This window comes from Melopsittacus undulatus, chromosome 11, assembly GCF_012275295.1.
Source record: "Melopsittacus undulatus isolate bMelUnd1 chromosome 11, bMelUnd1.mat.Z, whole genome shotgun sequence".
Taxonomy (NCBI): domain Eukaryota; kingdom Metazoa; phylum Chordata; class Aves; order Psittaciformes; family Psittaculidae; genus Melopsittacus; species Melopsittacus undulatus.
The window spans coordinates 23,758,386-23,785,602 of NC_047537.1; the positions used below are offsets into that span (position 1 = coordinate 23,758,386).

General features: G+C 54.3%; 1 protein-coding gene across 1 annotated transcript; it reads left to right on the forward strand.

Moving 5' to 3' along the window:
* On the forward strand, positions 1 to 27,082 carry NPLOC4 (NPL4 homolog, ubiquitin recognition factor). The gene is made up of 17 exons (XM_034067348.1): positions 1 to 71; positions 989 to 1,069; positions 3,479 to 3,591; positions 4,518 to 4,697; positions 6,851 to 6,899; positions 7,656 to 7,750; positions 8,856 to 8,979; positions 9,528 to 9,707; positions 11,466 to 11,552; positions 13,053 to 13,124; positions 13,845 to 13,971; positions 15,937 to 16,097; positions 22,416 to 22,487; positions 23,862 to 23,957; positions 24,593 to 24,709; positions 25,616 to 25,718; positions 25,884 to 27,082. Exons 1-17 carry the CDS (start codon positions 57 to 59, stop codon positions 26,039 to 26,041), a joined length of 1,830 nt encoding a protein of 609 aa, XP_033923239.1. The 5' UTR covers positions 1 to 56; the 3' UTR covers positions 26,042 to 27,082.
* The last annotated feature ends 135 nt before the right edge of the window (positions 27,083 to 27,217 follow it).

Below are 27,217 nucleotides of genomic sequence, written 5' to 3' on the forward strand. Positions count from 1 at the left end.
CCGGAACCGGGACCGGGACCGGGACCAGGCCTCCGGGCCCGGACGGCGGCAGCGCCATGGCCGAGACCATCGTGAGTGGGGCCGGGGGGAGGGGCCATGAGGCAGCACATTCCTGTGGGGCGGCGGGGCCGGGCCCGGGGCTCCGGTAGCAGCGGCCCCGGGTAAGGGGCTCCCGGTGCCGTGAGGGTGCCCGTGTGCTGGGCTCGTTCCTGTGCTGGAGCTCGGAGGGGCACCGCAGGCTCCGTGTCCCCGTGTCCCCCCTCCAGCCGGCCTGGGCCCGGCCCTGCGGAGCCCACCCGCAGCTGAACGAGCTTCAGGGCAGCCGTAGAGCAGCTCCAGCCCCTTCTGCAGCTCAGCACGGGGACGTTGAGGTGGATGTTTCCCCTTTGTGAAGGGCCATCCCCGGCTGTTGTCCCAGGAGCTGCTGGGTGTCCCCATTCTTCACCCCAGCTCATAGCACGGCTGCTGCTTCGGCTCCCAGAGCACCCGAGCCTGGGGCTTTGCCCTCGGCTCTTCGTTAGCGATGGAGTCACACATCACTTGAAACGAGAGCGCAGGTGCCCACGAGCACCGGTCAGAGCAGGGGCTGTGAGCAGGCACCGCACAAACCCCTCCCCTGGAACCTCTGATTCACGCTCCTGGAAGTCTCATTACACATCTGAGATCACACCTTGGGCCCAAACAAGAGCAGCGTCAGTGTGTGCCGGTGCCCGTCAGTCTGTGCCGGTGCCCGTCAGTCTGTGCTGTGCCCGTCAGTGTGTGCCCGTGCCCGTCAGTCTGTGCCGGTGCCCGTCAGTCTGTGCCGGTGCCGTCAGTCTGTGCTGTGCCCGTCAGTCTGTGCCGGTGCCAGCTTCTTGCCCCCCCCCCCCCCGTGCTGTGCACTCATCAGCCGGTGCCACCCCCCCTTCTGCAGAGGGGCGCAGGAGCCATGGGGGGGCTCCGGGGGGCTCAGGCCCTGCCCGGCGCTGACCCCGGTGTCCTCCCGCAGATCATCCGCGTGCAGTCGCCGGAGGGGGTGAAGCGAATCACAGCCACGAAGCGTGAGATGGTGGCCACGTTCCTCAAGAAGGTACCGGGCTCTGGGGGGGGGATTTGGGGACACCCGTGTAGGGTCTTGCAGAGGGGGCAGCTGGGGCTGACACTGACACAGGAGGGCTGAGAGCAGCTCCAGGGGCTGCAGGGAACCTGGAGAGGGGCTTGGGACAAGGGATGTAGGGACAGGCCAAGGGGAATGGCTTGAACCTGCCCGAGGGGAGACTGAGCTGAGCTCTGAGGCAGAAGCTGTTCCCTGTGAAGGTGCTGAGGCGCTGGCACAGGGTGCCCAGAGCAGCTGTGGCTGCCCCATCCCTGGCAGTGCTCAAGGCCAGGTTGGACACAGGGGCTTGGAGCAGCTGCTCCAGTGGAAGGGGTCCCTGCCCTGGCAGGGGTTGGAGCTGGAGGAGCTCTAAGGTCCCCTCCAGCCAGTTGGTGACTGTGAAAGCTGATAGAGCCTTTGGCCTTTTCAGGTCAGACTCAGCTGCTTGATTTATGCTTTGAATAACATTTGAATATGCTCTGTGTGCTGCTGGTTTTCCAGGATGGGTTTGGAGAGAGCAGGGAAGGAATTGAAGTAAATTCTTAAGGTGATGTGGGAGCCTCTGGCATCTGCTGGGAAGGATTTCTCCCCTGGGATGAGAAGAACGTCTGAGTGCTGGAGCTGTCACATCTGGAGTTGGCTGTGGCTTGTTCTTTGGTCTGAACTCAACTGCTCAGTGTTTAAAGTGTTTCCTGTTCTGTTTCCTTCCCTCCTGAACTCTGCTGTAACCTGGAACTGTCAGATTAGGATTCCTTTGCTTTATAAGACAAGCACTTTGTGTTCCTGTGCCTTTCTTTCAGTCAGCTCCATTTCCTTTCCCCCTGCAAGGGGGAATGGGAACAGAGTGAAACCTTCTGCTGTCTGTGAGTCATTGCCTTTGTTTGGTGCTTGGGCTCCAACCATCCCATCCATCCCCACCTGACCAGGCGAAAATCCTGGTGGATGTCAGGACTGGGTCAGAGCCACCCCTCCATCCCTCAACAGCTGCACCCAGGGAAAGAAAAGCTTTCAGGATCCCTGTGCAAAACAAGCTGCTGCTTTCAGGGGTTCATATTACCCGAGGCTGGGTGGAACAATCCTCCTGCAGCCACTTGGTTGGAACAAAAGCATCAGCACTCACTGACACTGCCTGTTGGCCTGGGGAGAACTGTCCTCTTCCTGAGCTGAACACCAGACATGGTTGGGGTTCTTTTCCTGATAAAGGGGTTGTTTGAAAGAGGAAAACAGCAAACGTTACCACCCAAGGTCTGTGCATGTTAATAGCTGTGGGTTTTAACACTGAGGTGTTCATCCATACAGTGGGGTTTGTATTTAGCTGCAGTTCTAACAGCATCAGGTTGCTGCTTCTGTGCTGGCCCTTAGCTGGGACTCCAGAGAACCCTGAAAGAAGCAAGAAACCAGAGTGAGGAGGGTCTCAGTAATCTGCCTTTTACAGCACGTCCTTGGTGAGAGCTCTGGGGTGTGCACAGGTTAGCATGAGATGGGAACTGCCTCGTGCCTCTTGGTAATGTCCTGTGGGATTTGTCTCCCCAGAACTAAGTGACGAGGCAACGGTTGACTCGAGTAGAGCAGGTGCTTTCCATGCCTTTGCGCTCTGTTTGTGGCTCCTGAGGCTGTGCCTGTGCGCAGCCACTGCCCATGAGTCCTGCCAAAGCCACAAGGAGATGTTCTTCATGGAAATCAAGTCTGCTCACTTGAGGGCTTAGGATGAAACTTGTCATCTAGAGAAGCTTTTACCAGCACCTGAAGTGGTCCAGTGTGAGAATGGCTGTTGCTGTGAAGAGGTGTTTGGCTGAGCAAAACAGCCTTAAAGAGAACTGGTGAGAGGATGAGCAGGGCAAACACTGCCTGGGACTGAGAGGTGGCTGTTGTGAGGGGAAGTTCCATGGGGAGAAAAGAGGTAAATGAGGAAAACCAGAAGGGAGAACAGCGGGAAGAGCTTGAGTGAAACTCGTGTAGCATCTGGTGGGGGAGAGCAGAGGAAGGTGAGAACAACTGGGAGATGAGGGCAAGAGATCCTCAGAGGTGAAGCTCTGGATGGAGGAATTCTGGTCACAGGAAGAGGAGGATGACTTGGCAAGGCTGAATGAGAGACCTGGGGTAATGAGGAGAGAGTTTCCCCCTTCTAGTCATGACAGCACTTGCCTGGATTTAGATAAAGTGCTGCATTTGTCTTGTGTGAGTGAGAGACATGTTCTGTTTCAGTTCCTTTTTAAAATAGATCTCTTGTGTTACTCAGTGTTTCTATTTTCCTTGGTTTTCCTCTGCCCTTCAGGAACGCAGATGAATTCAGCTCCATTTCTGCAACAGAAGTTCCCTGGGTTTAGCCCTCTGAGCAGCTTTCAGCATCTGCCCAGGGGTGTGAGGAGCCTTCAACTGTGTCATTTCTTGTCTCTCTTTCAGGTTGCAAAAGAATTTGGCTTCAGGAATAATGGCTTTTCTGTGTACATCAATAGAAACAGGACAGGCGAGATCACAGCCGCACAAAACAAATCCCTCAACCTGCTGAAGATCAAGTGAGTCCCGGGGAGCACAGCGGGTGCAGGGGGGTCTGTGTGCAGGGGGCTCCCCTCTGAGCCTGCCTGGCCTCCTCCCTCGAGCGGGGCAGCAGCAGCCACGTCACCGTACAGCAGAGCTGAGCTTCTGGCTGTCTCTTGCCAGCTCCTTGGAGGGACAGGGTTGATGTGAAATGGGGGTGATCAGGTTGACAGCGTGTGAGGCTGTGGCAGCTGTTTGTTAGGGCACTTCTGCTGGGGTGTTTGGTGGTGAGGCAGCACCAGGCCCTCTGTTTGCTCTCACAGCCTGCAGCAAGCTCTTCATCCCCTCTTTCACTCCCCTCTCGCTCTGCATCGATGCCACAGTCTGACAGTCCTGGAGCTGGGATGAGTGGTGCCAATGGTGCAGTTGCCTCATGTTTGCTGAGAATGTTTTCATTCTGTTGGTGTCAGGAGTAACATTAAACTGGTTAAAAATACAAGAGCTGTTACCACTGCTTGCAACTTGTCACTTGAATGTGTCAGTGCTGGCAGCTGCTCGGGAAGGCTGGGACTTGATGGGCACAGGATCCACATGAGTTCTTTTTTCCTGCTGGAGCTGTTACTTCTCTTCATATCCTCCTGTTGCCTTTTTCTCCATCTTTACCCATCCCTGGCAGTGCTCAAGGCCAGGTTGGACACAGGGGCTTGGAGCAGCTGCTCCACTGGAAGGGGTCCCTGCCCTGGCAGGGGTTGGAGCTGGAGGAGCTTTAAGGTCCTTTCCAACACAAACCAGTCTGGGGTTCTATGATTAGTTTATATGCATTTATTAGTCTATATTAGTTTATATGTTATTATATGTGATTCTCTGATACAGTTTGTGATAAATTACGTGCTCTCTATGGTCTGGGAGGTTTGCTCCCCAGAAGTATCTCCTGATACCTGTGTGTTGCTTCCCACCCCTACAGGCATGGTGATATGCTGTTCCTCTACCCTTCAAGCCCAGCTGGCTCCTCCTCAGAGACCATGGACACCTCTGTCTCCCAAAGCTTGCGGCCTGTTGGGGCCCCTCAGGTGGTAGAAGATGAGATCGACCAGTATCTGATCAAACAGGATGGGAAGATTTACCGGAGCCGAGACCAGCAGCTGTGAGTACAGCTCCAATTTGCTTCTGCTGATGCATTTGGGCCTCACCAGAGCTTGTAGCCGGCAGCCAGGAAATGTACCACAGGACCTGCCCCTGCACTGCTGCTATGGCCCTTGCTGCCTTTGGAATGTTCACAAGGGAAAACAGCCCTTATCATTGTCCTGGAAGGTTAAATCAAGCTCTGGCGAAGGAAGGAAGCAGATACCAAAATCCCAGGGTCTTTGCCAGGAAGGACTCATTTAGAGCATCCATTGTTCTGGTCAAGGTGGCCCCTGCTATGGGGCTTGGGATCATATAGTTTGTGTTCCTGAAACACTGGAGTTCTCTGGATTAAAATGAATACTTTGAGTCCTTCCCGGGATGTCCCAGCAGCCGCTGCTGTGTCGGAGCAGGAGGTTGTGCTCTGTGTGTGGCATATTGCTTAGGAAGCAGGGGCCTGCTGTGCACAGCAGCTTCTGTCCCATATGGTCTCAATATGCAGCTCCCACCCAGTGCTGACTGAGCATCAAGTTCAGATTTGCCTCCTAAATCCTCTGTCAGAGCAGGGACCTGAGCAGTGTTGCCTTCTCTGGTCACTGCAGTCTGCCCTGCTTGGGCAGAAGCAGCACAGCCACACATCACTGTCCTCAATGGTGCCTCACCTGATGTCCCAAGCAGGAACTCAGGATCTTCAGATCCAGCCACTCCTGATACAAGAAAAACACAGAAGAAAAGGGCATGAGTGGAAGTATCCAATGGTAAAGATGTGGAAGTGAGACTTGGGTCTCTGCCTGCTCAGTTTTTGGCTTCCTTTCCATCACGTGCCTTTCTAACCTTTGTGTGGAAGCAGGGAGTCCATTTTGCTTGCAGCAAAACAACACAGCCTGGCTTTGCCAGGGCTCTGAGCTGCAAGAGGCTTGGGTAAACAGAGCAGCTTGTGGTTTTTGTAGCAGTAAGAACACAATGGGAGTTAACACCAGCCTCCATCTGCACTGATGCTGCTACAATGTCCTGTATCCGCAGAGCTGGGTTTTACTGCTTTAATAACGTCCCTGGGTGCTGGCTTGATGTCTTATTCTGATACAGGCTTGGGGCTGGACCCCCCTGCAGGGTAACTTCTGAAAGGGCTCAAGTGAAGCTTTTAAAGGCAACCAGGAATTCTTTCTGTACGAGGAGAGCTCTCCCTTCCCGTGGTGTTGTCTTCCATCTGGTTTATCTTTAGTGCTGCAGCAGCAAGGAGCTCGGGAGACGTAGCCTTTACGTGGCAAATCCTATCGAGCCTTTTCAGGCTGATGATAGATGAGGGAAGTGTCACATTATTGCAACAATCAAGGCAAAACCCCAGCGCTCCATGGCACAAAACCTGCCTTTAACTTGACCACATTTTTCAGCACAATAAATGAAGGTGTTGTTCTTAGCAGGGAGCCAGAGCACAGTGGTGGGTATTTATGATAAAAAGAGTGTGTCTGGGCTTGTTCCTGTATTTGGGAGTGGATATCAATCTAAACATGAAGGGATGCTGGCGCTCAGCTGAGTGCATTAGCAGCCTTTAGACGTCCTTTATGTACATTATCTGCCACAATACTTTGTTAAAAGCAATGCTGCAACTGGATCTCATCCATTTTGTCTTTACAAGTGCCGTGCTCCTCTCCAGAGGCTTCCTTTGAAACCGGCTCTGACCTGAAGCTGAGGGGGGGGGAAGGGTTTATTGGTTTGGGGTTGGTTTGAAGCAATCACCTCAAAAGGCAATGTTTTCCCCTCTGCTTTATAACTTCCCCAGCAGGTCTTTATCTGCCCGATAAACACATGCTGCCCTGTTTGCTCCACACCAGCCCCAGGGGCCTGATAAAGGCTGAGCGTTTTGGTTGTCTCTTTGTGAAACCACCCGGGCCAAGCCCCTGACGTCGGTTTGGAATTCTTTGACTTGAAAAGCAGCCCCAGTGTGGGGCTGTAAAACCTGAGACGCTGGGATCTGAGAGGGCTTCCCGTGAGCAGGGCTTCCTCTTGACCCGGGACCCCCAGAGCGAGCCTTTAATCTCGGGGTGACCCCGCTGTAATGTTCCCAAGTGGGCAGGGGCTCAGAGCTCTCTGTCTTTATAGATCTTCCACAGCAAACCAGTCTGATTGGCCATGGTTAAATGAGATCTAACGCTGCTTCTCTTTCTCTTTGCAAAGGTGTCGCCACGGCCCCTTGGGGAAGTGTGTGCATTGTGTGCCACTGGAGGTAAGAGCCCTGGGATGTCACACAGAAACACATCCTCTTGTATCCAGCATCCTCCAGGACAGAGGCTTCTCCTCGGAGCACGGCCCACGCAGGGGTGGCAGCTCTGGGTCAGGATCCTGCTGTGCTCTCAGAGGTGCTGGCTCACATCCAGGCTCACTAAAGCTCTAGGCCTTCCTGACCCTGGGTTCATTCTGGTTCATGTTCTGCTTCTCTGCATGAGGAGTTTAACAGAAAGTCCTTTAGGAAAGCTCCAGTTTCCCTCCCTCTTGTCTCCTGCCTGGACCTGCTTGTTTCATCCCCTCTTATGGATCCCAGCACTTCCCAGTTCAACCACATTGAAGGCAGCTTTAGCAATGCCTGCAAATGTGCTGTGTGATTTATGGCATGAAGCAGAGAGCCCTCAAACCAGGATGGCTGTTCCGCCGCTGGGTGCTCGGGAAGTTCTTTGGCCCTGTTTGAGCAGCTGGGCTCTTTGTTTGCTGTTAGATATTGAAAGGGGAAAAGCCTTTTGCCTTTGAGGCTCATTGTGATTTGTGGAGCCAATCTGTTCTAAAAGTAGGAGGTGATGCTAAAACTCGCTGTTGTAAAGCCCCACTGTTTGTATCTCAGTAGTAGCTGCCTGGAAAATGAGCCTAAGCTGCTTTGATAGTTTCCACATTGAGAGGCAGAGGGGTTGACTCTAGAACATCCATTTGCTCAGTGTGTTAGCACACAGGTGTCTGACCTGCCTTTGCTTTGTGTGCTGGTTTTTGGCAGCCTTTTGATGAGGATTATTTGAACCATCTGGAACCTCCTGTGAAGCACATGTCCTTCCATGCCTACATCAGGAAGCTGACCGGAGGGGCAGACAAGTAAGGAAATCTCTGGGTTTGAGGGAATCTTGTTGTAGCTTCTTTTCCTTTTAAAATGCAACTGAAAGCACAGACAGATCTGAGCGGAGCAGTGTTGGATACAGCTGTGGGAATGGCAAACTGAGGAGAAAACGGCACGTTGAAAAGGGGAAGAAAAGCAGGAAAACAACTGTGTTTTTCTTTTCTCGCTTGCTGTGGCAGTGTAATTGCTTCCAGGAAACTCTGCTGATGGAGGAGGAAGCCAGATGGAAGGAAAGAGGTTCCATAATGATTCCAAGCCTGGGTCTCAAACCTCATGGAGAGGCACTGAGACTGTGGTGGGCTTGGGGAGCTTTGATTCCTCAATGGCTTTCCGTACCTACAAATGTGAATAGGACAGAAGGATGAGGCTGATATTCCTCAGGGCCTGACTCTGCTCTGTCCCATGCTCTGTGTGTCCTTAGTGAAACATTTGCCTGTCATGGTGCCAGGAAGATGTGTTCTACCCCTGTGTGGGCTGGAGAAGGCTGTGGTGACACAGGCCAGGAAGTGCTGAGCAGAGAGGGAGCACCAAAAGATCAGCAAAGGATCTCCAAGTCCCTTCAGGACTGCAGGGAGCCCATGTGTTCTGAAGTGCAGCTCCCCAAGATGAGTTACACAGAGGTGTAACCTTCTCCCTCCTATTCCTAAATGCCACTGGGATTTTTCTAATGGCCTTGTGAGATGCAGCTCAAGTCATTTGAAGGGAACTTCCCTTTGCAGGAAGCCTCCTGCACATGAAAGGAGCTCTAATTTGCCCTAGTGGTATAATCTATTACTTCCCCTGTGCTGCATGAATTATTTAAGCAGGGTCTCATGAGTTTTCTGTCTCTGCTCTTGCTTGAATATCTGCTTAAAAGCTGAGTTGGGGACCACACATCAGCCTCTCGACCTCCCACACTAAGTGGGCACCAGAGGTTACTCAGGGATCGCTCCCAGTGGGAGTTTGCAGGGTGCTTTGAGCTCCTCTGAAGATGCCGGGCATTGCTGCCATTACCCTGCATCCTCTTTATTTCTATCACTTGGGTTTTTTGATACCCAAAAGCATTTGTGTGGTAACAGCAGCCTCCTCTTTCCCTCCTTGCAGGGGGAAGTTTGTTGCCCTGGAGAACATCAGCTGTAAGATCAAGTCAGGCTGTGAAGGGCACCCTCCATGGCCAGAAGGCATCTGCACAAAGTGCCAGCCGAGCGCCATCACTCTCAATAGGCAGGTGAGATGGAGCTCGCAGGAGCCTTGTGCCTAAAGCTGAGAAGGGGCTTGGCTTTTGTTTTGGGAGGGGTGACTTCAAGAGCAGCCACCTTGGAAGGAGAAGCCCTTGAGTATTGGCAGGTGCTGGGAAATGGCTGCTAAGGTCTTTAGTCCTTGCAGGAAAGGACTCCAGAATGGGTCTGGATCAGCAGTTTCCTCTAGGCATGGAGGACGCCTGTGCTAACCATGAATCCCCATTCTTTCCTCGTGGGATTCAAAAGGCCACCCACTGCTTTTCCTTATTTCCTCTTAAATATCAGTGCCTGGTTTCAGTTGCAAAGGGCCCTAGGAAAGAAGCCAAGCTCAGGGGGTGCTCAGTGCTTCCCCACACTCCATCCTATGGTGGGTTCTGCTTGCTGGGCAGGGCAGTGGTGCCACCGGGGAAGGCTGCAGCAGCAGGGATGGGTCAGCTCCCTTTGGGCCAGGGAAGGCTGCAGGGGGGTGGTGTGTCCTGGGCAGTGGGACGGTTTCGGTGGTAGGATGGCCTGACGCTTGAACTTTGTCAAACAGAAATACAGGCATGTTGACAACATCATGTTTGAGAACCACACAATTGCAGATCGCTTCCTCGACTTCTGGCGGAAGACAGGCAACCAACACCTCGGGTACCTCTATGGCCGGTACACAGAGCACAAAGACATCCCCCTGGGCATCCGCGCCGAGGTTGCTGCCATCTATGAACCCCCACAGGTAAAAGCTGGGCCCCGTGGAGTCAATCTTCTCTCATGGAGATAATCAGGGAGCACAGAAGTGCTGTGTTGGGAAACTTCCTGCAGTATTTCCAACTGCAGCTCCCTGAGCAGGAGTCCCATGGGAAAGCTGATGTGATTTATGTCTTTAATGTCCCTGTCAGTTATTGCCACTGGAAGACTCTTAAAACCCAGATGTGCTTTTTGGTATTTGTACACTTTCTTTTACATTACTTAGCTTTAAATCATGTGAGCACAAAGGGTGACTTCCGAGGAGTGGATTTCACCTTTCACATTTCCTTGCTGACTGGATTTCCAAGGCTGTGATACACAACAGCTTGAAAACAAAGTCTTTCCTAGGAAAAAGAATCCTTATGAGCTCTCTGGGAAACTTTAAGCAGTTTAATGAGACAGAAATGCAGTGTGCTCCGTGATGGAGAGGCCAAGGAGGAGATTCGATGCCTTGGAGCAGCCGAGTCCCCACTAGATGGTGCACGGCTCCACACAGAGTCTGGCCTCCCAGGAGCCCAAAGGCTGAATGTGCTGTCAAGAGAGCTGGAAATGGAGATGGCAAAGGCAAAAAGCCACACTGCCCCCAGCCCAGGGCTCGGCTTGCAGCAGGGTTTGCCTCCTGGCTCTTCAGTGCTGATCAAAGTCACTTCTCTAAGTGCAGGTGCTGTGTACAATGTACTGCAGTGGGTTGTGTGTTTTCTTCCTCTTGGTGATTCTGCAGGTTGTTAGAGTAAGATGCAACAGATTTGTCAGTAGAAAAAAGAACAAGTGGCTCTTTAGGAGCATATGTGAGGGCAGAATTGCAAGATTTTTGTAAGTTCTTCCTTTCTCTCCATGTGGATCCTGTGTAGAATCAGGGAATGGGTTGGGTTGGAAGGGACCTTAAAGCTTCTCCAGCTCCAACCCCTTCCACAGGCAGGGACACCTTCCACTGGAGCAGCTGCTCCAAGCCCCTGTGTCCAACCTGGCCTTGAGCACTGCCAGGGATGGGGCAGCCACAGCTGCTCTGGGCACCCTGTGCCAGCGCCTCAGCACCCTCCCAGGGAACAGCTTCTGCCTCAGAGCTCAGCTCAGTCTCCCCTCTTCTGGCAGGTTAAAGCCATTCCTCCTTTTCCTATCACTACACACTCCTATGTATGAGCAGAGCCAGGCCCTCTATTGTTTCAGCATCACTGTTAAGCTTCTGATTTGGAAGTTCATGTGCTTTCGATTGTGCACGGTAAGAGCAAGGAAGCTTTTGCTGTCCTGGCAAGCAGTCCCTGCTGTGCTTCTTGACACGGCATCTCCCCACACGAGAGCTCGCCTCTGAAACACCCAGATGGGGTTGTGTGTTCCAGAGCACGAGGGGAAAGCCTGTGCTGGGCTCTTGGATTCACCACATTCCTGCCTCTCTGCTGCTCAGAGATGCAGACAAATGAAGCATCAGTGAAACTGGCAGTTGAACACAGAGCTCTGGAAAATGATTTAATCTCTTGCATTTTCCAAAGTGCTCCGAAATAGCAGTGCCCTGTTTGTGAATGCTCAGTCTTTCATTCATAAACCCTGACCCAGGCTGAAAACACAGCTGAAGAGCTCCGGTGGGATGGGCCTGTGAGGAGAGGAGGTCCCTGGGGTGGAACTGGTCAGTGGTAACGTTGGAGGGGACACCTTGACCTCTGCTTCCCTTCTCTCTCTCGCTCCTGACAGGGGCCAAGTGTATTATGTTTTCCCTGGTTCTGTCCCACCAGCAAGCTTTTCTCTGCTGCAGATTGGTACCCAGAACAGCCTGGAGATCCTGGAAGATCCCAAAGCTGAGGTTGTGGATGAGATCGCGGCAAAGCTTGGACTGAGAAAGGTTTGGATGATGTTGGATCTCGTGTGTCTTGGTGTGGCAGTGAAGAAAGTCCTTGGTGGTTCCCTTCAGGCCCAGGGGGTTAACCGAAATGTAGTTTGTGTTGGTAGTTCTTAGGCTTTTAGGTATGGAAAACAAACCAAGAGCATTTTCCTGAGCACAAGCATCTCTCCAGGCTGTGCAGCTGAAGTCAGCATCCTCTGTCATGAGTACATCAAAGGGAGTAGCAAAGAAGCAGAAACACCATTTTCGCCTTTATTTCCCCTCAGATAGGGGCCGTTCCTGGTAGCATCTCCCCAGTGAGTGCTAATTTGGTGCAGATGCAGCTGCAGTTGCTTTCTGAGTTTCTTCCTTTTGACACAGTCTGTGCTCCGCTTCCAGAGCAGTCTCTTGCGTGTGTTTTATCCTCCTCTGTGGGGTCCTGTCCCCTGATGCTGCTGATGCAGGCAATCTGTGTGTTGTTTAGGGGTGCCGTTCCCCCAGCAGCTGAGCCTCAGCCCTCTGTTCCCCATCAGCCACCCAACCCAGGCGCATGGCTGCTGGGATCCAGGGGACTGCTGGCATCTCTCAAACCTGTCCTGATTATTTTCCTGTGTGGGAAATGTTTCGGTATCACACGAATGCCAGGAATGAGATGTACACAAACAGGACTTGGCTTGCTAAAGAAAACACAAAGCAGAAAAGCCTCAGTGCAGCAGACTATAAACAGCTGTGGGGAGGTCTTTTGTTCTCCACGATAAGATCTGCAGCCTTTTGCCAGTGTCTGAAGCAAAGCTCCTGTGTGTGTGTTATTTATTTCCACGCTTTTCCTCTGCTTCTCACATCAGGTATTTTTAACCAGTATCACCACGTACCTGTGTGCTGGGTGTGGGGTTTGGTCTGAAGCAGCAGCTCTCCCTGTGAAGGGTTAATGGTCAGGAGGGGCCCATCAGAGCTGGCCCCAGCACGTGTGTGAAGGGTTCACGCAGGGGTGTGTGTGTACACATCCATCCTCCTAGGTGCAAACAATGCAGAAAGCAGGAATGTGGTTCTTGGATGGGAGCAGGCCGGGTTGGAATGAATCATACTCCAGCGGGAACATTTGAGCTTTATCTTAGCTAGAGACTGAGCTTCCAAATGAGATCATGTGAGCTGCTTTGTCATCTGCTGGCGCTCCCGCCCCGCTCCATAGGAAATGCTTCTTGCTGTGGGTGGGAGGAGGCAGTGGCTGAGAGGCCTCTTGCAGCCTCCAGATCTTTCCATGCAAAACTATTCCATAGTGAAACATAAAGCTGCAGGTGCCCCCGGCCGGCCAGCTGGCATGCTGCTCCTGGAAATGGGATTCAAATGAGCCCGGCACAGCTGGGAGAGCCATTTCCTTCAGGCAGCTACAGCAGGGCCGTGCGAGGAGCCAAGAACATCTTGTCCTGCTAGGAGAAAATGGATAAGCTCTCTTCTGGTTTGGGGTTTGGGTGGGGCTTTTTTTCCCCCTTAAAGCAACTTTCCTTGTAATGCTCCTTATAGGTTGGCTGGATATTTACTGACCTGGTGTCTGAAGACACTCGGAAAGGGACTGTTCGATACAGCAGAAACAAGGTGAGGTTCAAGCATGCAGCTAATGAGAGCTGCTGGTGCTGAGGGTTGCTAATGGCTAAATGCTGGCTGTGCCCAGCAGGGTGCTGAGCAGTGCTGGATGTGATGCTGGGAATAGAGTCCTTGTGAAATGGGGTTGGTTTTTCAGAAGCTTCTGGAGGAAAAGGAGCTCCCAGAGCACTGTTGAAGCTGTTCATCTAGAATGCAAAGCTGCTTCCAGCCACTCTGCTTTAAGAAACGGTGCTCCTGGTTTAAGAAACTTTGGATGAACTTTCATATCCCTTCCAACCCAAACCAGTCTGGGATTCGAAGATGATTCTATGATTGGGGTGGTTTCAGGTGCAAACTGAGCCAAAGTGACTCTGTCAGAGGGTGTTCCTCTGGGCTGGCCTTTGTGAGACAGACATAGCTCAAACTTTGACCTTGTCAGCTTCCTGTCATTCTAAATCAATGACGTCCCCATCTGGACAATGAAACCCTGTTGAAAGGAAAAGCAGAGGTGTGCAGAGGTGGGGGAAGCACAGGTGGGGCAGTCCCTCTGGCAGGAGCCAGGCTCAGGCTGGGGAGCTGACCCGTCCCATGCTTCCCCCAGTCTCTGCAGCCCCATTCCATGAAAGCATGTTTTGTGGGGGTGTTGGTAGTTTTCTTTGGCTGCAGAGCAGGGCAATGGGCCTGGGCTCCAGCACGTTGTCCTTGGTATTGATACTGCTGCTCTTCCCTCAGGACACGTATTATCTAAGCGCAGAAGAGTGCATCACAGCTGGGAACTTTCAGAACCAGCATCCCAACATCTGCCGCCTGTCTCCAGATGGTCATTTTGGATCCAAGTTTGTCACAGTTGTGGCTACAGGTATTCACTGGCCTGGGCTTGCCCCAGCTCTCCAGGTTACACGTGAATTAGCTCTTGTTAATAGAAGAATATACAGCTGTGCCAGGAGGAACCAGACATCCCGGTCCCCATCTGTCCTGTTTAACAAGGGCTTTGCTTTGCTCTAGCAAGTAAAACACTTCTTCATTCCTTCTGCTATCTTCTATACAATCATTTACCCTGTCCCCTGCAGGAAACTTCACTGAGGGTCAGGCTTGGAGCATCCACCCCTCTGATCCAGAAAGCATTTTTTGCCTGCAGCCAGGGGAATAACTGTTCCTCACTTCTCCTTTGAGTCTTTAAGCTCCAAGTGCTGCTGCCTGAAAATGGCAGTGCGGAACCAGAGGACTGCAGAGCCTGAGAGTTAACTCTGGCTGGTTCAGCATCAAGGAGGGACCTTTATCTCTCGTGTTGCTGTCACAGAAGCCCTTACATAGGATGCTGCTCTCTTCTGCACATGGAAACATTTCATGTTTGCTGAATAAAAGAGAGAAGCTGCAGAACCTGCTTTGCTTTGTCCCCTCTCATATTGGCCATTTCACAGCAAAGCCTCCAGCAGCACCGGGGAACGCTCTGCACTGCCCAGGCTGAGAGGGGAGATGTTGGTGTGTGCTCCCTGTTGTCAGGTTCGAGGTTCAGCCTGCCACGGGGTGACACATGTGCTCCGTTAAAACTCCCCTGGAGCAGATACGCTGGGTTCTGGGTCTGTTTAACACCATAACCCCAACCCCAAACCTCATGATTTCCAAGCAGTATCCAGTGTAAAAACTGAAAGTGTGATGTTCTATTGCCTGCTCCGAGCCCAGGTTTTGTAAGTGTTCCCGGAGCCTTTTCCAGTGAAAAGCTCTCTCTCAGTTGAGGCCGTGCAGTCAGACAGCTGCCCGTGCATTCCAGACTGCTCAACGCATCCATCTTTCAGTACAGATAGATGTGTATCTCACTCACCCTTTGTGTTATTTATTTCTGGGTTTAAACACGGTGTTTTACTGAGAAGCCAATGGGCAGCTTTGTTCAGACCTTGCCTGGGTCTAGGTCTATGTTTAATTTCTAGGAGTGTTTGTTCTGGAGCAGAGAGTGATTGAGGTTGGAGATCAAAGGGTAGAAAATGAATATTTCCTCTTTTCTGTTCCAGATAATCTCATTCTCTTCTGTTCAATCAGCCCATCAGGTTTCTATTTAAACATCTGATTCCTTCGTTTCGTGCCGTATAAATATATTTGGATAGTTTGCATCAACTTTGCCTTTAAATCCTCGACATGGATTAATTCCTATCCCCTCCTGAATTCCCTAGGTTTGGAAATAGTAACGTTTTCCTACCATCTGTCTGTATCTTCTCCTTCCAGTTGTATTCCACTGACATATGACCTGATGGTGCTTACATTACCCAAATTAAAGCGCCAAGCATGTGATCTATCAGTGAGCCAGGGGCTTAATTTCCACTTTCCATGTCAGATTTCCACCGAGCCATCCATTACAGGCTGAGAAAACACTTTTTCTTCTTATCCCTGACATCTCTTAGGTGACCAACCCTCAATCTGCGGCTCACAGCTCCTTGGAAATGAAATAGGCTCCTAGGAGCCGTGTGTCTGCTGTCTGTTCTGAGAGAGAGGAGATCCCCACAGGGTAGCAGGAGGGTGTTGCTATCCGGAGCCATCCGAAAGGGCAGCTTCACCTTTCAGCTCCTGGCAGAGTGCTCTTGCTGTCACTGCAGGGGTCTGTCCTGTTAGGCTGGCTGTGAAAATGTGTGTTACTTAATAATTGTAGAGCTTGGAGGGGCTTCTTGCCTAGAAATCTTGCCATGCAGCAGCGCCAGGGGCTTCATCTCGTCGTTCTTTGCTGTTGGCAACAGCACGGTGTCCAGTGCTGCTCCTGGGGTTGTGCCTCGCAGAGTTAACACTGGGCAGATCACCCCTGGGTGGCATTGTTAACCAGACTCTTCTCTTCCAGGTGGTCCCGACAACCAGGTCCACTTTGAGGGGTACCAGGTCTCGAATCAATGCATGGCTCTGGTTCGGGATGAGTGCTTGCTGCCCTGCCGGGACGCACCGGAGCTGGGCTACACCAAGGAGTCCAGCAGCGAGCAGTATGTGCCTGATGTGTTCTATAAGGTAAGGGCTGCGTGCCTGGGGCAGGGGGGAGCTGCAGGACCAGCTCTGCTGTGTGTCTGGAAATCAGTGTGGCCAGCTCAGGAAAGGATGTCTTTGAGGTCTGAACTATTTTCAGTAGTAACCGTTCACCACATGTCTGCAGAGTAATTGCATAAGCTCCACTTCCCCCTCGTAAACGTGCTGTTATGGTTCCCAGCACAGCAGTAGCCATTGGCTATCCAGCTTCTAAATGAAGTCTGCAGTGATCCACCACGAGCCCATAGCAAGTGCTCTCAATTCACCTCCCCTCTCTACGTGTTGGCAGTATTTGCCATGCCTCTCTGTTGATTTTAATCCCCAGCTGAGTTTAGCTTCCTCCACTGCACTGCCATATGATGTGTGCTCGCAGGAATGGAGCAGTGGGTTCCCTTTGCTCTGCCAGGGATTTGCTCGTGTGTGACACACTTACAGGCACCAACTGGGCAGCAGATGCAGCAAAAAATAGATGCAGGAAGAGGAGGGCCAGCCTTGTGCGTGCTTCTCTGGGACAGGAGGAAGGTGCAGAGGCTGTCAGAGCAAGGGCTGTGCCCCAGCTTTCCTCTCGAGTGCTGGGGTGGCTGCCAGTGCTCCAGTTCTTGGGTCACACTGAGCTCCATAAACTGGTCCTGAGGAGCAGTGGGGGATCCACACCCCCAGCGTGGATCCAGAACACTCCTGCGTGATGTGTCCTGCAGGAGCACTGCTGGTAACCTCTGTGCTGTGGTTCTCAGAGCAGCCGGTGATGAATGGACTGTCATTATTCCCCTGACAGTTGTTCCTGGGCATCTTCAGCCCCCCTGTACCTGCAGGGCTGAGTTAGAAACTTGGGGACAGGAGCTCTGTGGAGGCTAATGGCACCGCTTCTCAAACGTGTGTATGCTGGTGCCCTGTGAGCAGGGACAGAGGAATTCATTAATGGTGCTGTTTGCCAGCTAATTAGCCATCCATCACCCGAGCTGGTTATCTCCTCCTTGTCTGTGATATTCACAGCGTGCTCCTGCTGCCTGTACTAAAGCTGTCCATGAAGGAGCATGGGGTAAGCAAAGCTGCCTTCACTTGGGGTGACTGAAATGAGCCTATCATGCAGCAGCAGCAGGAATGGAGCTGGTCAAAATGCTCTTGTGTGCCCGGAGTCGGAAACGCTGGCCTGGGTGAATTAGCTTGGGAGACTCCATTCCACCCCTTAACACCCAGCTGCTGGCTTGTCTAATAAGGAGGAACAGCCCTTGGCTGATCTCAGTGCTGGAGAGGAAAGGTGGATGCAGTCTGTGCCTCTTCCCTCGCACAGCGGCTCTCAGGTCTGATCCAGAGGCAGCAGAGCTCGGCCGTGCAGGGGTTGGCCCTGGCTGTGAAGATGAGATCACTCCTGGCATGCTCGGGTCCTGCTCAGAGCCCGCGCTGTGCCACACTCGGGGCGCAGCCTTGCAGGAGGTCCCGTAGTCTGTGTCCCACATGTGGGCCACCCGGGGTGCCGGGAGCAGCAGGGAGGCAGTGGGTGTTCCCACACGCTCTTCACTCCCATTCGGAATCTGGGAGATAACCAGAACGGGAACCGATGGCTGCAGTCTGGTGTGGAAATTTCCATCCCCAGACGTTCGGGGCTGCAGCTGATTTCATGCGTTTTGTAACTCGTATCCATGATCACCTCTTCCGTGCTGAGGGGACTTGTCCTTCAGCCTCAAACGTGTTTGGCTGTAGGATCCCTTAGGTTTTTTGCAATGTTCTGAAATCAACGGAAAGCTTCGTCACTGCTGGCATAGAAAACCTTTGGAGTCTCATTGAATGCGCAAGGCTTGAGGTCAGAGACACTACCTCATAGTTACTGGGTGGGTGACAGCGATGGTGTCAAAGCCTTGGTCAAGTGCAGTGTGAGGAGCTGGAGTCCAGCACTTGGCCTCGCAGCAGGGAGCAGATGGTTCGAGGGCCAGTGCCCTGCTCCCTATTTCCCTGCTGAAGCTGCAGGAGCTGAGCCTCCAGTCCTCCCTGCGGAGATCCCCTCTATGCTGGCTGCCCAAAGAGCCTCGGGCTGAGAGCTGCACTTTGGAGGAGTTGCTGTGTTTTGTCTCATGCTCAGAAGCTATCACTGCTAAAGGGAAAAGTCCATAAGTGTATTTCTATGTAATGCACAAGTATTCGTTTGGAAAGCCCTTTGGGATGAAAGGAGCTATTGGATGAGAACCAGAAGAGCAGTGTTCTGTGTAGTGTGGGTATATTTACAGAGCAGCTGTGCATCCAGATGTGAGATCTTCTGGACCCTCCTGTCTGTCTGCAGCAGGGCAGCACAGTACATTCAGCTTCGGCTTTGCGAATAGGAATAGGAAGAGGTGCTGCTGGCTGCATTTCTGGTGAGGGGTAAGCCAGCAACTGTGCTTTGATCATGCTCAAAGATGTCTCATGCCTCTGCAGTAGGTGTTGTTTCAGTGATGACTGCTAGAGATGCACTTGGATTGGCATCGCTGCAGGCACAGGAGGGTTGAGGGCCTGTGCTGCAGGCAGGAGCTGCAGCCTCAGGGCTTCCCTGCGCGGCTGAAGCTGTGTCCGTGCTCAGAGAGCTGCTTTTCCATGGCTTGCACCTTGTTTTGTGTCTGTGGAGCTCCCACGTCCTGTGGGGCTGCAGCTGCTCCTGCCTGAACGTGACTCACATTGTGTGCTCATGCGGATAGGCTGTTCTTCCACGGCAAGAGGAGAGCTGATGGCACCGGTGCTGTCCTGCCTCAGGAGCCGAGGCCTCCTTCCAGAGGCTTACCCTTGTGATTCCTGGATTTCTTTACCATTCTCTTTATGTTGGCCCCTGGCCCTGCTGCTTGGAGGAACCACCCCCGTGGAACTGGCAGTGTGTGCTCTCTGCATGCGGCCGCTGCTTCCCTGGCTCCGGAAGGCTGGAGTTCTGCTCCAGCATGAACACCGAGGGCTCTGGGGACCGTGAGTACCAGTTCTGAGGTGCCTCCCCAGGTAAGATCAGCCAGAAGGAAGAAGCCATCCCCCTGGGTTGTCCGTGCAGCATCACTGCTCAGCGTGGTCTCCAGTCTGAGCGCTGCGCAACCGGCACAGGCATCTCGGCGCGTTCAATGCAGCGAAGCTCATGGAGGAGTCACTCGTGTCAAGACACAGACACACAGGTCAGAGGAGCTGCTCTCTGTGAGTAAAGACAGTGGTGCTGCCATGGCCACGTCACCCTGTTCCTCAGCTGCGTGAGGCAGAGCCTGTCTGAATGTTACACACGAGCATTTTCCATTCCCTGCCTTCTACCCTTGAGCGGTCTCCTTTGTCCGTCTGGTTCTACAAATGAAGGGTATTGATTCTGGTCTCACTAAGAAGGTACCTTCCAAGCCTTGGGTTGATTATTCAGAGCTGAAGTTGAGGAGATTGGCTGCATTTTACAAACCCTTTGAAACACTTGGATAATTGGATTTTGGGACTGGCTTTGTCTCTTATCACAGGTATTTGTGTCGGCTTAGTGCAAACATGGAGATGTCACCCTTGCAGTGAATTGCATTTTACAGCTGCCGTAACATTCCCCCTGAGTTTCTTTGGGATGGTGTAAGACGAAAGCCCTTTACAATGGCACCAGTGTTGTGAAAGAGCCCTTTGCCCTCGCAGGGACCAGCGTGGGCTTTGTGCATTTACAGCAGCTAAGCCTTGGCTTGCAGCTTGCAAAGCGTGGTCCCATCTGGCCCTGGGTGAGCCCTGTGCCAGGGCACTGCTTTTATTAGAGCAAAGGCACCTCTGAGGCAGGCTGCCCCCGGCAGGGCACACGCTGCTTCCTCCTGTCTGCTCTGAGATCCTCTTGCAGGGCAAGCACCGGAGCCGGGCTGCAGGGAGGGTTCACTGACAGGGAAGGACTTCCCCTGCCTGGCCTCCTCCCAACCCTTCTGTTGGACTGGAAAAGCCGCCTTAGCCTTAAATGTCCCAGCTGCTCTGGGGAGGAGGATGCTTGATTAGCTCCTGAGGAGTCTCCTGAGAAGGGTTTCAACTCTCGCTGACCTATTGCTCTTATGAAAGTTGCTTCATTTCTGTGTCAGCTGCTGGATGTGTGCAAAGGGGCAGGACTGGCAGGTAAAGCTCTTGGAATCAGCGAAGGGAAGAGTGAGGTTGGGCTTCATGAATGCACAGGAAGGACAGAGAGCTGCTCAGCTCCGTGGTGCCTTCAGCAGGGCGAGTCCAGCGTGGGATGCTGATGGTGTGGGATGCTAGCAGCCATCCAGCCCTGGGACATGGAGCCAGAGCCTCCTGCTTGACTGAAGCCAGCCAGGCTCCTCACTCAGCTCACAAACCCGAGGCCACCCAGCATCTGGAGCTGCAGGGGTGTGCAGTGCATCCTGCATTCCCTATGGGAGCATCCCATCTTCCCCCTGTTTGACCTCCGTTTGCAGCTCCTGCCTCCAAACAGGGGTTCGCAAGGCTCTATTCGCAGCGCCTGATGCAACCTCCAGCTTGTTCCTGCCTTCAGGATGATTCATTGTCCAGATCCTCCAGGCTCTGCTGCTTGATTTTTGTCCAGGAACCAAATACTTGTGCCTTCGTGAACCTCTTCCTGGCCTCCCTTTGGAGTCGTTGCTTCTGGGCGTTCGTGGCTTGGGGGTCTCAGCAATAACAGCCAAGAGGCACTGCTGGGGCCCTGGTGGCTGCTGAGCTCAGGATGAAGATGTCTTTCTCCCAGCTTGATGTTTGTTAAGGCCTTTAAAACATAATTGCCTCATAAAATGGTGTTATGGGGGTTGGAGAAGTGCTGGCGTCGAGGGGGCTCTGTCTGAGAGGGGCAGGGACTGGAGGGGATGAGGTTCCAGTTTGGTGCTAAGAGCCCAGCACCCGTCTGGAGGCCTCACTCAGCAGCTGACATTCAGAAGAAGGCATTTACCATGGAAATCCCCAGAGGCAGGGATGAAAGCGAACAGGTGCTGGAAAACCCTTCCTGCATATTAGAACTTAATTAGATCTGAAAACGAATTCCAGATGGGCTCATTATGGGTGAGTTGTTGCAGGTTCCTTCTTGCCGGGGCAGGGTTGTGTTTGGGAAGCGCTTGGGTCTGATGGGATTTGGTTCCTGCCTCTTTGCAGTATCACGATGATCTAGGAGCAGGTTTGGCTTCCAGCTCCTGTGATCTCCCTGCGAAGGCTCCAGTCTCCTCCTGCTGCTGTCAGAGGCAGGGAGATGTGAGGCCAGGAGCCACCGGCTCCATCACCACAGGGCCAACAACTGTCATGTTCAAGGACACAGAGATCCTTATCGGGGCTGCTTTTAAAGAGGAGCTTCAAAGGCTGGAAGGTGGATCCTTGACAAAGGGAAGGGTTCCTGGGACCGGTTGGGAATGGGGGATGCTGCCTGGAGGGAGCAGCGTGCCGGAGCCTGCTCGCCTGTCTCAGGGTGCACCGGGAGCAGCGGCAGCTGCCGCACCACATACTTGGGCTGTGTAAATACCAACGTAAGGCAGGGGTGCTGATAGCAGAAACCATGGATCCAGGGAGGAGGGATCGGCTGCGGGCGGCTCATCCCGGGAATGCTGCTCCAGACCCCGCTCTGGGGGGGTCACAGCCTCCAGTGAGGTGTCAGGGGCTGCCTCAGCCACGGGGCTTCCGAGAGCTCCGTGAATGCAAACTCCAGAGTAAGGCCCTTGGTTGGGAATTATGGGCGTGTGATTTATGTGGGGCTCGGTGTATGATTTATAGCACGTTAAGTGATGATTTAGGTAGGGAATAAACTCCCTCTTAGAGAATCTTTAATGAAAAGTGTCAGTTCTCATGAATTTATTCCTGGAGCCGCGTTTGAACCCGGCGTGTTTGACATCAATCACGTCTAATTGTCATCCCGTGATTAATGAACATATGCTGGCCGTTCCTCTCCCTAATTAAACTTTACTTTCAATGCGCCTGGCAAAGCAAAACAAGTTTGTGCCTTGTGATGTGCTGGTTCTTCAGGCTGTGTGGGAGATTCCACCTCCCAGGTGAGAGGCTCAGACCGGTCCTGCAGTCAGGTTTGCCTTGGCTCAGCGGTGCTGCCCTCCCTCTGAGACACCTGCATCTTCCAGGGGCATCCGCAGTGCTCCGGTGGTGCCAGGCATCTCCCTGGTGCTGCCAGCTGAGGCAAGCAGAGCCAGGTGGGTTGTGACCACGCTCATGGCCTCCTTATGGAGATCGGAGCCATCCAGCCCCAGGGCAGCACCAGCCCCATAGGAGCAGGTTCCTCTCTGCACCCTTAGGTCTGCCCGAGGCGAGGATCCCAGGCTCCTGTGGGGTCTGCAGGGCAGGATCCTGTTGGCTTCACTTCCATGCTGAGGAATAAGAAGTCTCTTTATTTTGCAGGACATAGACAAGTTTGGCAACGAGATCACCCAGCTGGCTCGCCCGCTGCCGGTGGAGTACTTGATCATAGATGTGAGTATTCCTTGCACTTGTTTGCTTGCAGCAGGAGGTGGCCAGGGTGGAGGGAAGCCCTTAACCCACTTCTGAATTCACATTGGAGGTGATTCATGTGACAGACATTCCTCCTTTCCCCTCTGGTGCCAGGCATTTCTAGCACTGAGGTGTGCTCTGGGGTGGTTCCAGAGCTCCTTGGGATCTGTGTGGTGCCAGGGAACTGCCTGGTGTTATCCCAGCTGGCACACAGCACCCGGTGGGGAGCAGCCAGCCCGACGGCTGCTGTGCTGGGCACCACCTCACGTCCTGTCTCTTACAACCCATCCCCTTCAGGGGCTCAGCAGAGCAGGTTGGTTGGATGGGGGAGGGAATTCCCGATGGAGCCGGGCTCTGCCTGCCCCTGAGCTAGCACTGCCAGGCCCTGGAGCACAGCTCTGCCCTTTGGCTGCAGGGAGGCTGTGGAAGGGAAGCACATCACTGGGATGACAGATGAGGTGCTGGAGGTGGTGCCAACAACGAGGAAATCCACCCGGAGCAGCGGGTGTGGTGCAGCTGCCCCTGGCACAGGCTCATCCTTCATCCTGGGTCACTTGTGTCACTGGGGCTGGCACTGGGATGTGACACAGGAGTGGTGTGTCTGGAACAAGGGGCTCTGTGTGCCACTCGGCAGCGCTGCAGCAGATGTATTGCTCCGGTAGCAAGAGCATCTGTTCCCGGGTACCTGGGCTGTAGTTAAGGTGAAAGGAGATGGATGGAACATGCACAGAGGAGCAGTCAGGGAAGTTGCACTTCTGAAACGTTGGGGTTTGTCTCTTTAAAGGGAAAAAGGCTTTAGTGCAGCCAGTGCTGCCCTGGCAGGTAGTGCTGCAGCATTGCTTCCAAAGGGCCTTGCTGACAGAGCCCAGGGACTGCCACCAAACCTTAAAGCCCCCAGGGTTAGGACTGGCTTAAACATCAGAAGCTGGTCTGTGACATGGTGCAGTGTTGTGTTGCCCTGTTCCCATCCCTTTGGCACAGGGTTTGTCCACCCAGAGCACAGGGTGGCTGTTCTGTGAAGGGCAAAGGTGTTTTCTTGGCACCCATTCCAGCCCCAAATGGAGCATCATGGACCCCTGGTCACCCCGGGGCCAGTGTTCTCCCTGACACCCCTTGGTGTTCAGGTGACATCAGTACCTCACCCTTCAGCCCCACTAGAGACACCGGCCAGGAGGTACAGACTGTGCTGATTGGAATCTCACTGTAAGCATTCAAAGCCATCAGAAGATCCTGGCTGCAGTTCCCTTGGCTGAGCTCTGACATGTATCCTGGCTGCTCTTGGCTGTCAGGAGCTTCCCATGTCCCCCTTGCCTCTCCCCCTGCCAGCGCTCTGATCATCCTGTCTTGGGTTTACAGATTACTACAACGTTTCCCAAGGATCCTGTCTACACATTTCCTATTTCTCAAAGCCCATTTCCCATCGAGAACCGTGATGTTTTGGGAGAAACTCAGGTGAGGAATGCTTCTGGGTACGGGAAACGGCTTGAACCTGCCCGAGGGGAGACTGAGCTGAGCTCTGAGGCAGAAGCTGTTCCCTGTGAGGGTGCTGAGGCGCTGGCACAGGGTGCCCAGAGCAGCTGTGGCTGCCCCATCCCTGGCAGTGCTCAAGGCCAGGTTGGACACAGGGGCTTGGAGCAGCTGCTCCAGTGGAAGGGGTCCCTGCCTGTGGCAGGGGTTGGGGATGGAGGGGATTTAAGGTCCCTTCAACCCAAACCAGGCTGGGATTCCATGAGACCTTTTCCTGCAAGAGGCCCATGGGGCTGAGCAGAGGCAGCTGCTGAGCTCAGGGCTCTCTGGGTGTTGCCAGCACACAGAAACCTTGGGTTGCTTTAAAGCAGCAACAGCTCCTGCTTTAAGGAGGCTGTGCCAAAGGCATCAGAGGCTTCCTCCAGGAGTCATCATGAGAAGGGGTCAGTGCCTGTTGTGGCTTTGGGAGAGGTTGGCTCTGGTCCTTCGTGCTGAGGACATCCAGGGTTCAAGAGCAGAGAAAGGAGGGGATGGAAGGGAGAGTCAGAGTGAATCTGCACAGGGCAGTAAAGACACGACGTGGGGAGAACTGATCTATCTTTATTGCTGTCCCTCTCCAGGACTTCCACAGCCTGGCCACATATCTGTCCCAGAACACCTCCTCCATCTTCCTGGACATCATTTCTGATTTCCATCTGCTCCTCTTCCTGGTCACGAACGAGGTCATGCCCCTGCAGGTATGTAACGGGGAGGAACGGCTCAGGTCAGCGTCGCTGGGTCCCTCAGCTCCTGTGGAGGGCACGGAGCTATGGGTGCAGGGCACTGAGCCATGGGTGCAGGACACTGAGCCGTGGGTGCAGGGCACGGTGCCATGGGTGCAGGACACTGAGCCATGGGTGCAGGGCACTGAGCCATGGGTGCAGAGCAGGGTGTGCTGCTGACCCAACACCTCCTCTTCCAGCTGAGCTGTTGGGAGAAGGTTTAACAGTGAAGGCAAAGCCCAGACTGGATCAAGAGGAGCTCAGAGCAGTGAGCTGTGAACATGGTCACAGCCCGGCCTGAGCCAGCTTGGCTGCAGTGCTGGGAGCTGGGAATGTTTGTTCTAGGATCCTGGGATCAGACATTCCTGTTGGAATGATGATGGGATCAGAGCCCCCCGATCCGTGAGGCCAACGTGTCCCTGGCTGCACAGCTTGGCTGCTCCACATCTGCACTGCTGGATGCCAGAGCACAGGGCCACGTCTGCCAGAGGCTTTGAGGACACGTGTGGGGCAGCAAGGCTGACCCTGGGCGGCTGGAGATCGGGCTGGGGTGCTCCAGCACAGTGGGTCTGCACCCCTGGGTGCCATGCTCAGCACCCACACGCTCTCCTGCAGGGCAGTGCAGCTTGGGTTGGTGAGAACCTCCTCTAAGGAGAGGCAAAGGAAGTGTGAGGGTTTGAGGGCTGGGGGAGCAGAAGGGATGATCTGCATCCCGCTCCCTGCCTGTGAACCTCACAAGGGCAACCCCAAGGCCATTTTCAGCCAGCTCAGACTCACGCTTGTGTCTTGCTGGGGCTGGTGGAGCAGGGCAGGAGGTGCTCCCCTGGTCCCAGCCCCAGTCCGGGTACTGCAGGAGTGCTCCATTTCCCTTACGGTTTGCAGGACAGCATCAGTTTGTTGCTGGAAGCAGTGAGGACCAAGAACGAGGATCTGGCACAGACCTGGAAGAAATCAGAGCAGTGGGCGACCATCGAGCAGCTCTGCAGTAAGAAGGGGGGGGGGGGGGTCCTGTGTCCCTTGGGCTTGGTCCTCTCAAGCCACCTTGGAGGCAGGGAGTGGGACTGGGCTCTGGGTACCAGCACCTTGGCACTGCCCCCGGTGCTGGCCCTGGGGCAAGGGCAGCATCTCCTGCACTGGCTCTGTCCCACAGGCACGGTGGGGGTCCCGCTCTCAGGCCTGCAGGAGTACGGGGCCGTGGGGGGCTCGGCGCACGCGGCAGCCGCGGCCATGTGGGGCTGCCAGCACTGCACCTTCATGAACCAGCCGGGCACGGACCACTGCGAGATGTGCAGCCTGCCACGCACCTAAGCAATACAGCAGCCCCAGAGCAGCAGCAGCAGTGGTGTTTGTCCCTCTCTTGTTCTCCCTTCAGCTTCCCGGGCTGCGGAGCCGGTGGGGGGAGGCTCCAGCATTCCCAATATCCCAACCCCGTGAGGGGCAGCCCTGTAGCAGGAGCCGGTGCTCCGGCTTTATCTTAATGCTGGGTAACCAATGCTTAACCTCAGCCTTCACCCCACCACCCCCAGCCCTGCTCTGGGTGAGCATGGGGCTTGGGGACCCCCCAGGTGCTGCCCAAAGCACCCTCCCTGCATGGTGGAGGTGATGGGAGGCTTTGGCATCCCCCTGCCCACAGCTTTGCTCCCCCTTCCCTGCCCCTGTGGGTGCCCAGGTCCCAGCTGCTTCCACACCAACCAGCCCAGGCCAAGGGCCGGGCCAGACTGCGGCTCTGCCAGACCCAGCCCTGTGCTGGAGCAGGATGGAGCCCCCCTTGACAATGGGCATGTGCCAGCTCTTGTTTTGGCACCCCTCCTGTGGCACACATTGTCATGCATCAGGCTGGGTGCAGCCCACGTCCTGCCACATCACCCTGCAGAGAGCACTGTGTTGTCCCCTCTGAGCGAGGCTGGGCAGGGGCAGACACAGAACGTGGGGCACCCACGGGCCTTGGCCTGGGGAGGGAGCTGCGCCCCACAAGTGGTGCCTTCCCCCATGTCCCTTCTGAGCTCTTCCCCCCCTGGTGCTGGGGCTTTTTCTCCCCTTCAGCCCCGGGTAGGGGCAGGCAGATGTTCGCATTGCCCCAAGGGCTTGACCCCCCTCTTGCAGGGTCGCTGGAACCCCCAACCCTGGCACTGTGGGTCTGGGCCTCAGTCACCCCCTGTGCTCTGCTCATAGCAGAGGCCCCATCCTGCACCAGGACAGCGCCAGCCCTGCCTGGGGCCCGGTGCAGGGACCCCGGTTTGCTTTCCCCTGGGTGTGCGGGTGTTGGTGTGCAGGTGTTGGTGTGCGGGTGTTGGTGTGCGGGGCCTGACCCGGCTCGGGGTCACCTTGAATAAAGAGCACCTGAACCAAGAGCCAGCGCCTCCTGCGCTCCGTCCCTGGGGGCTGCGGTGCCAGCACCGGACACACCGCAGTCAGCTGGGGAAGAACAACCCAGGGACCAGTACAGGTTGGGGGCTGACCTGCTGGGAAGGGACCTGGGGGTCC

Excerpts from the sequence above, each read along its gene's own strand:
- NPLOC4 (XM_034067348.1), top strand. Across the intron at positions 3,592-4,517 it reads CTCAACCTGCTGAAGATCAA|GCATGGTGATATGCTGTTCC; the intron begins GTGAGTCCCGGG and ends CCACCCCTACAG. Across the intron at positions 13,125-13,844 it reads TTCGATACAGCAGAAACAAG|GACACGTATTATCTAAGCGC; the intron begins GTGAGGTTCAAG and ends CTCTTCCCTCAG.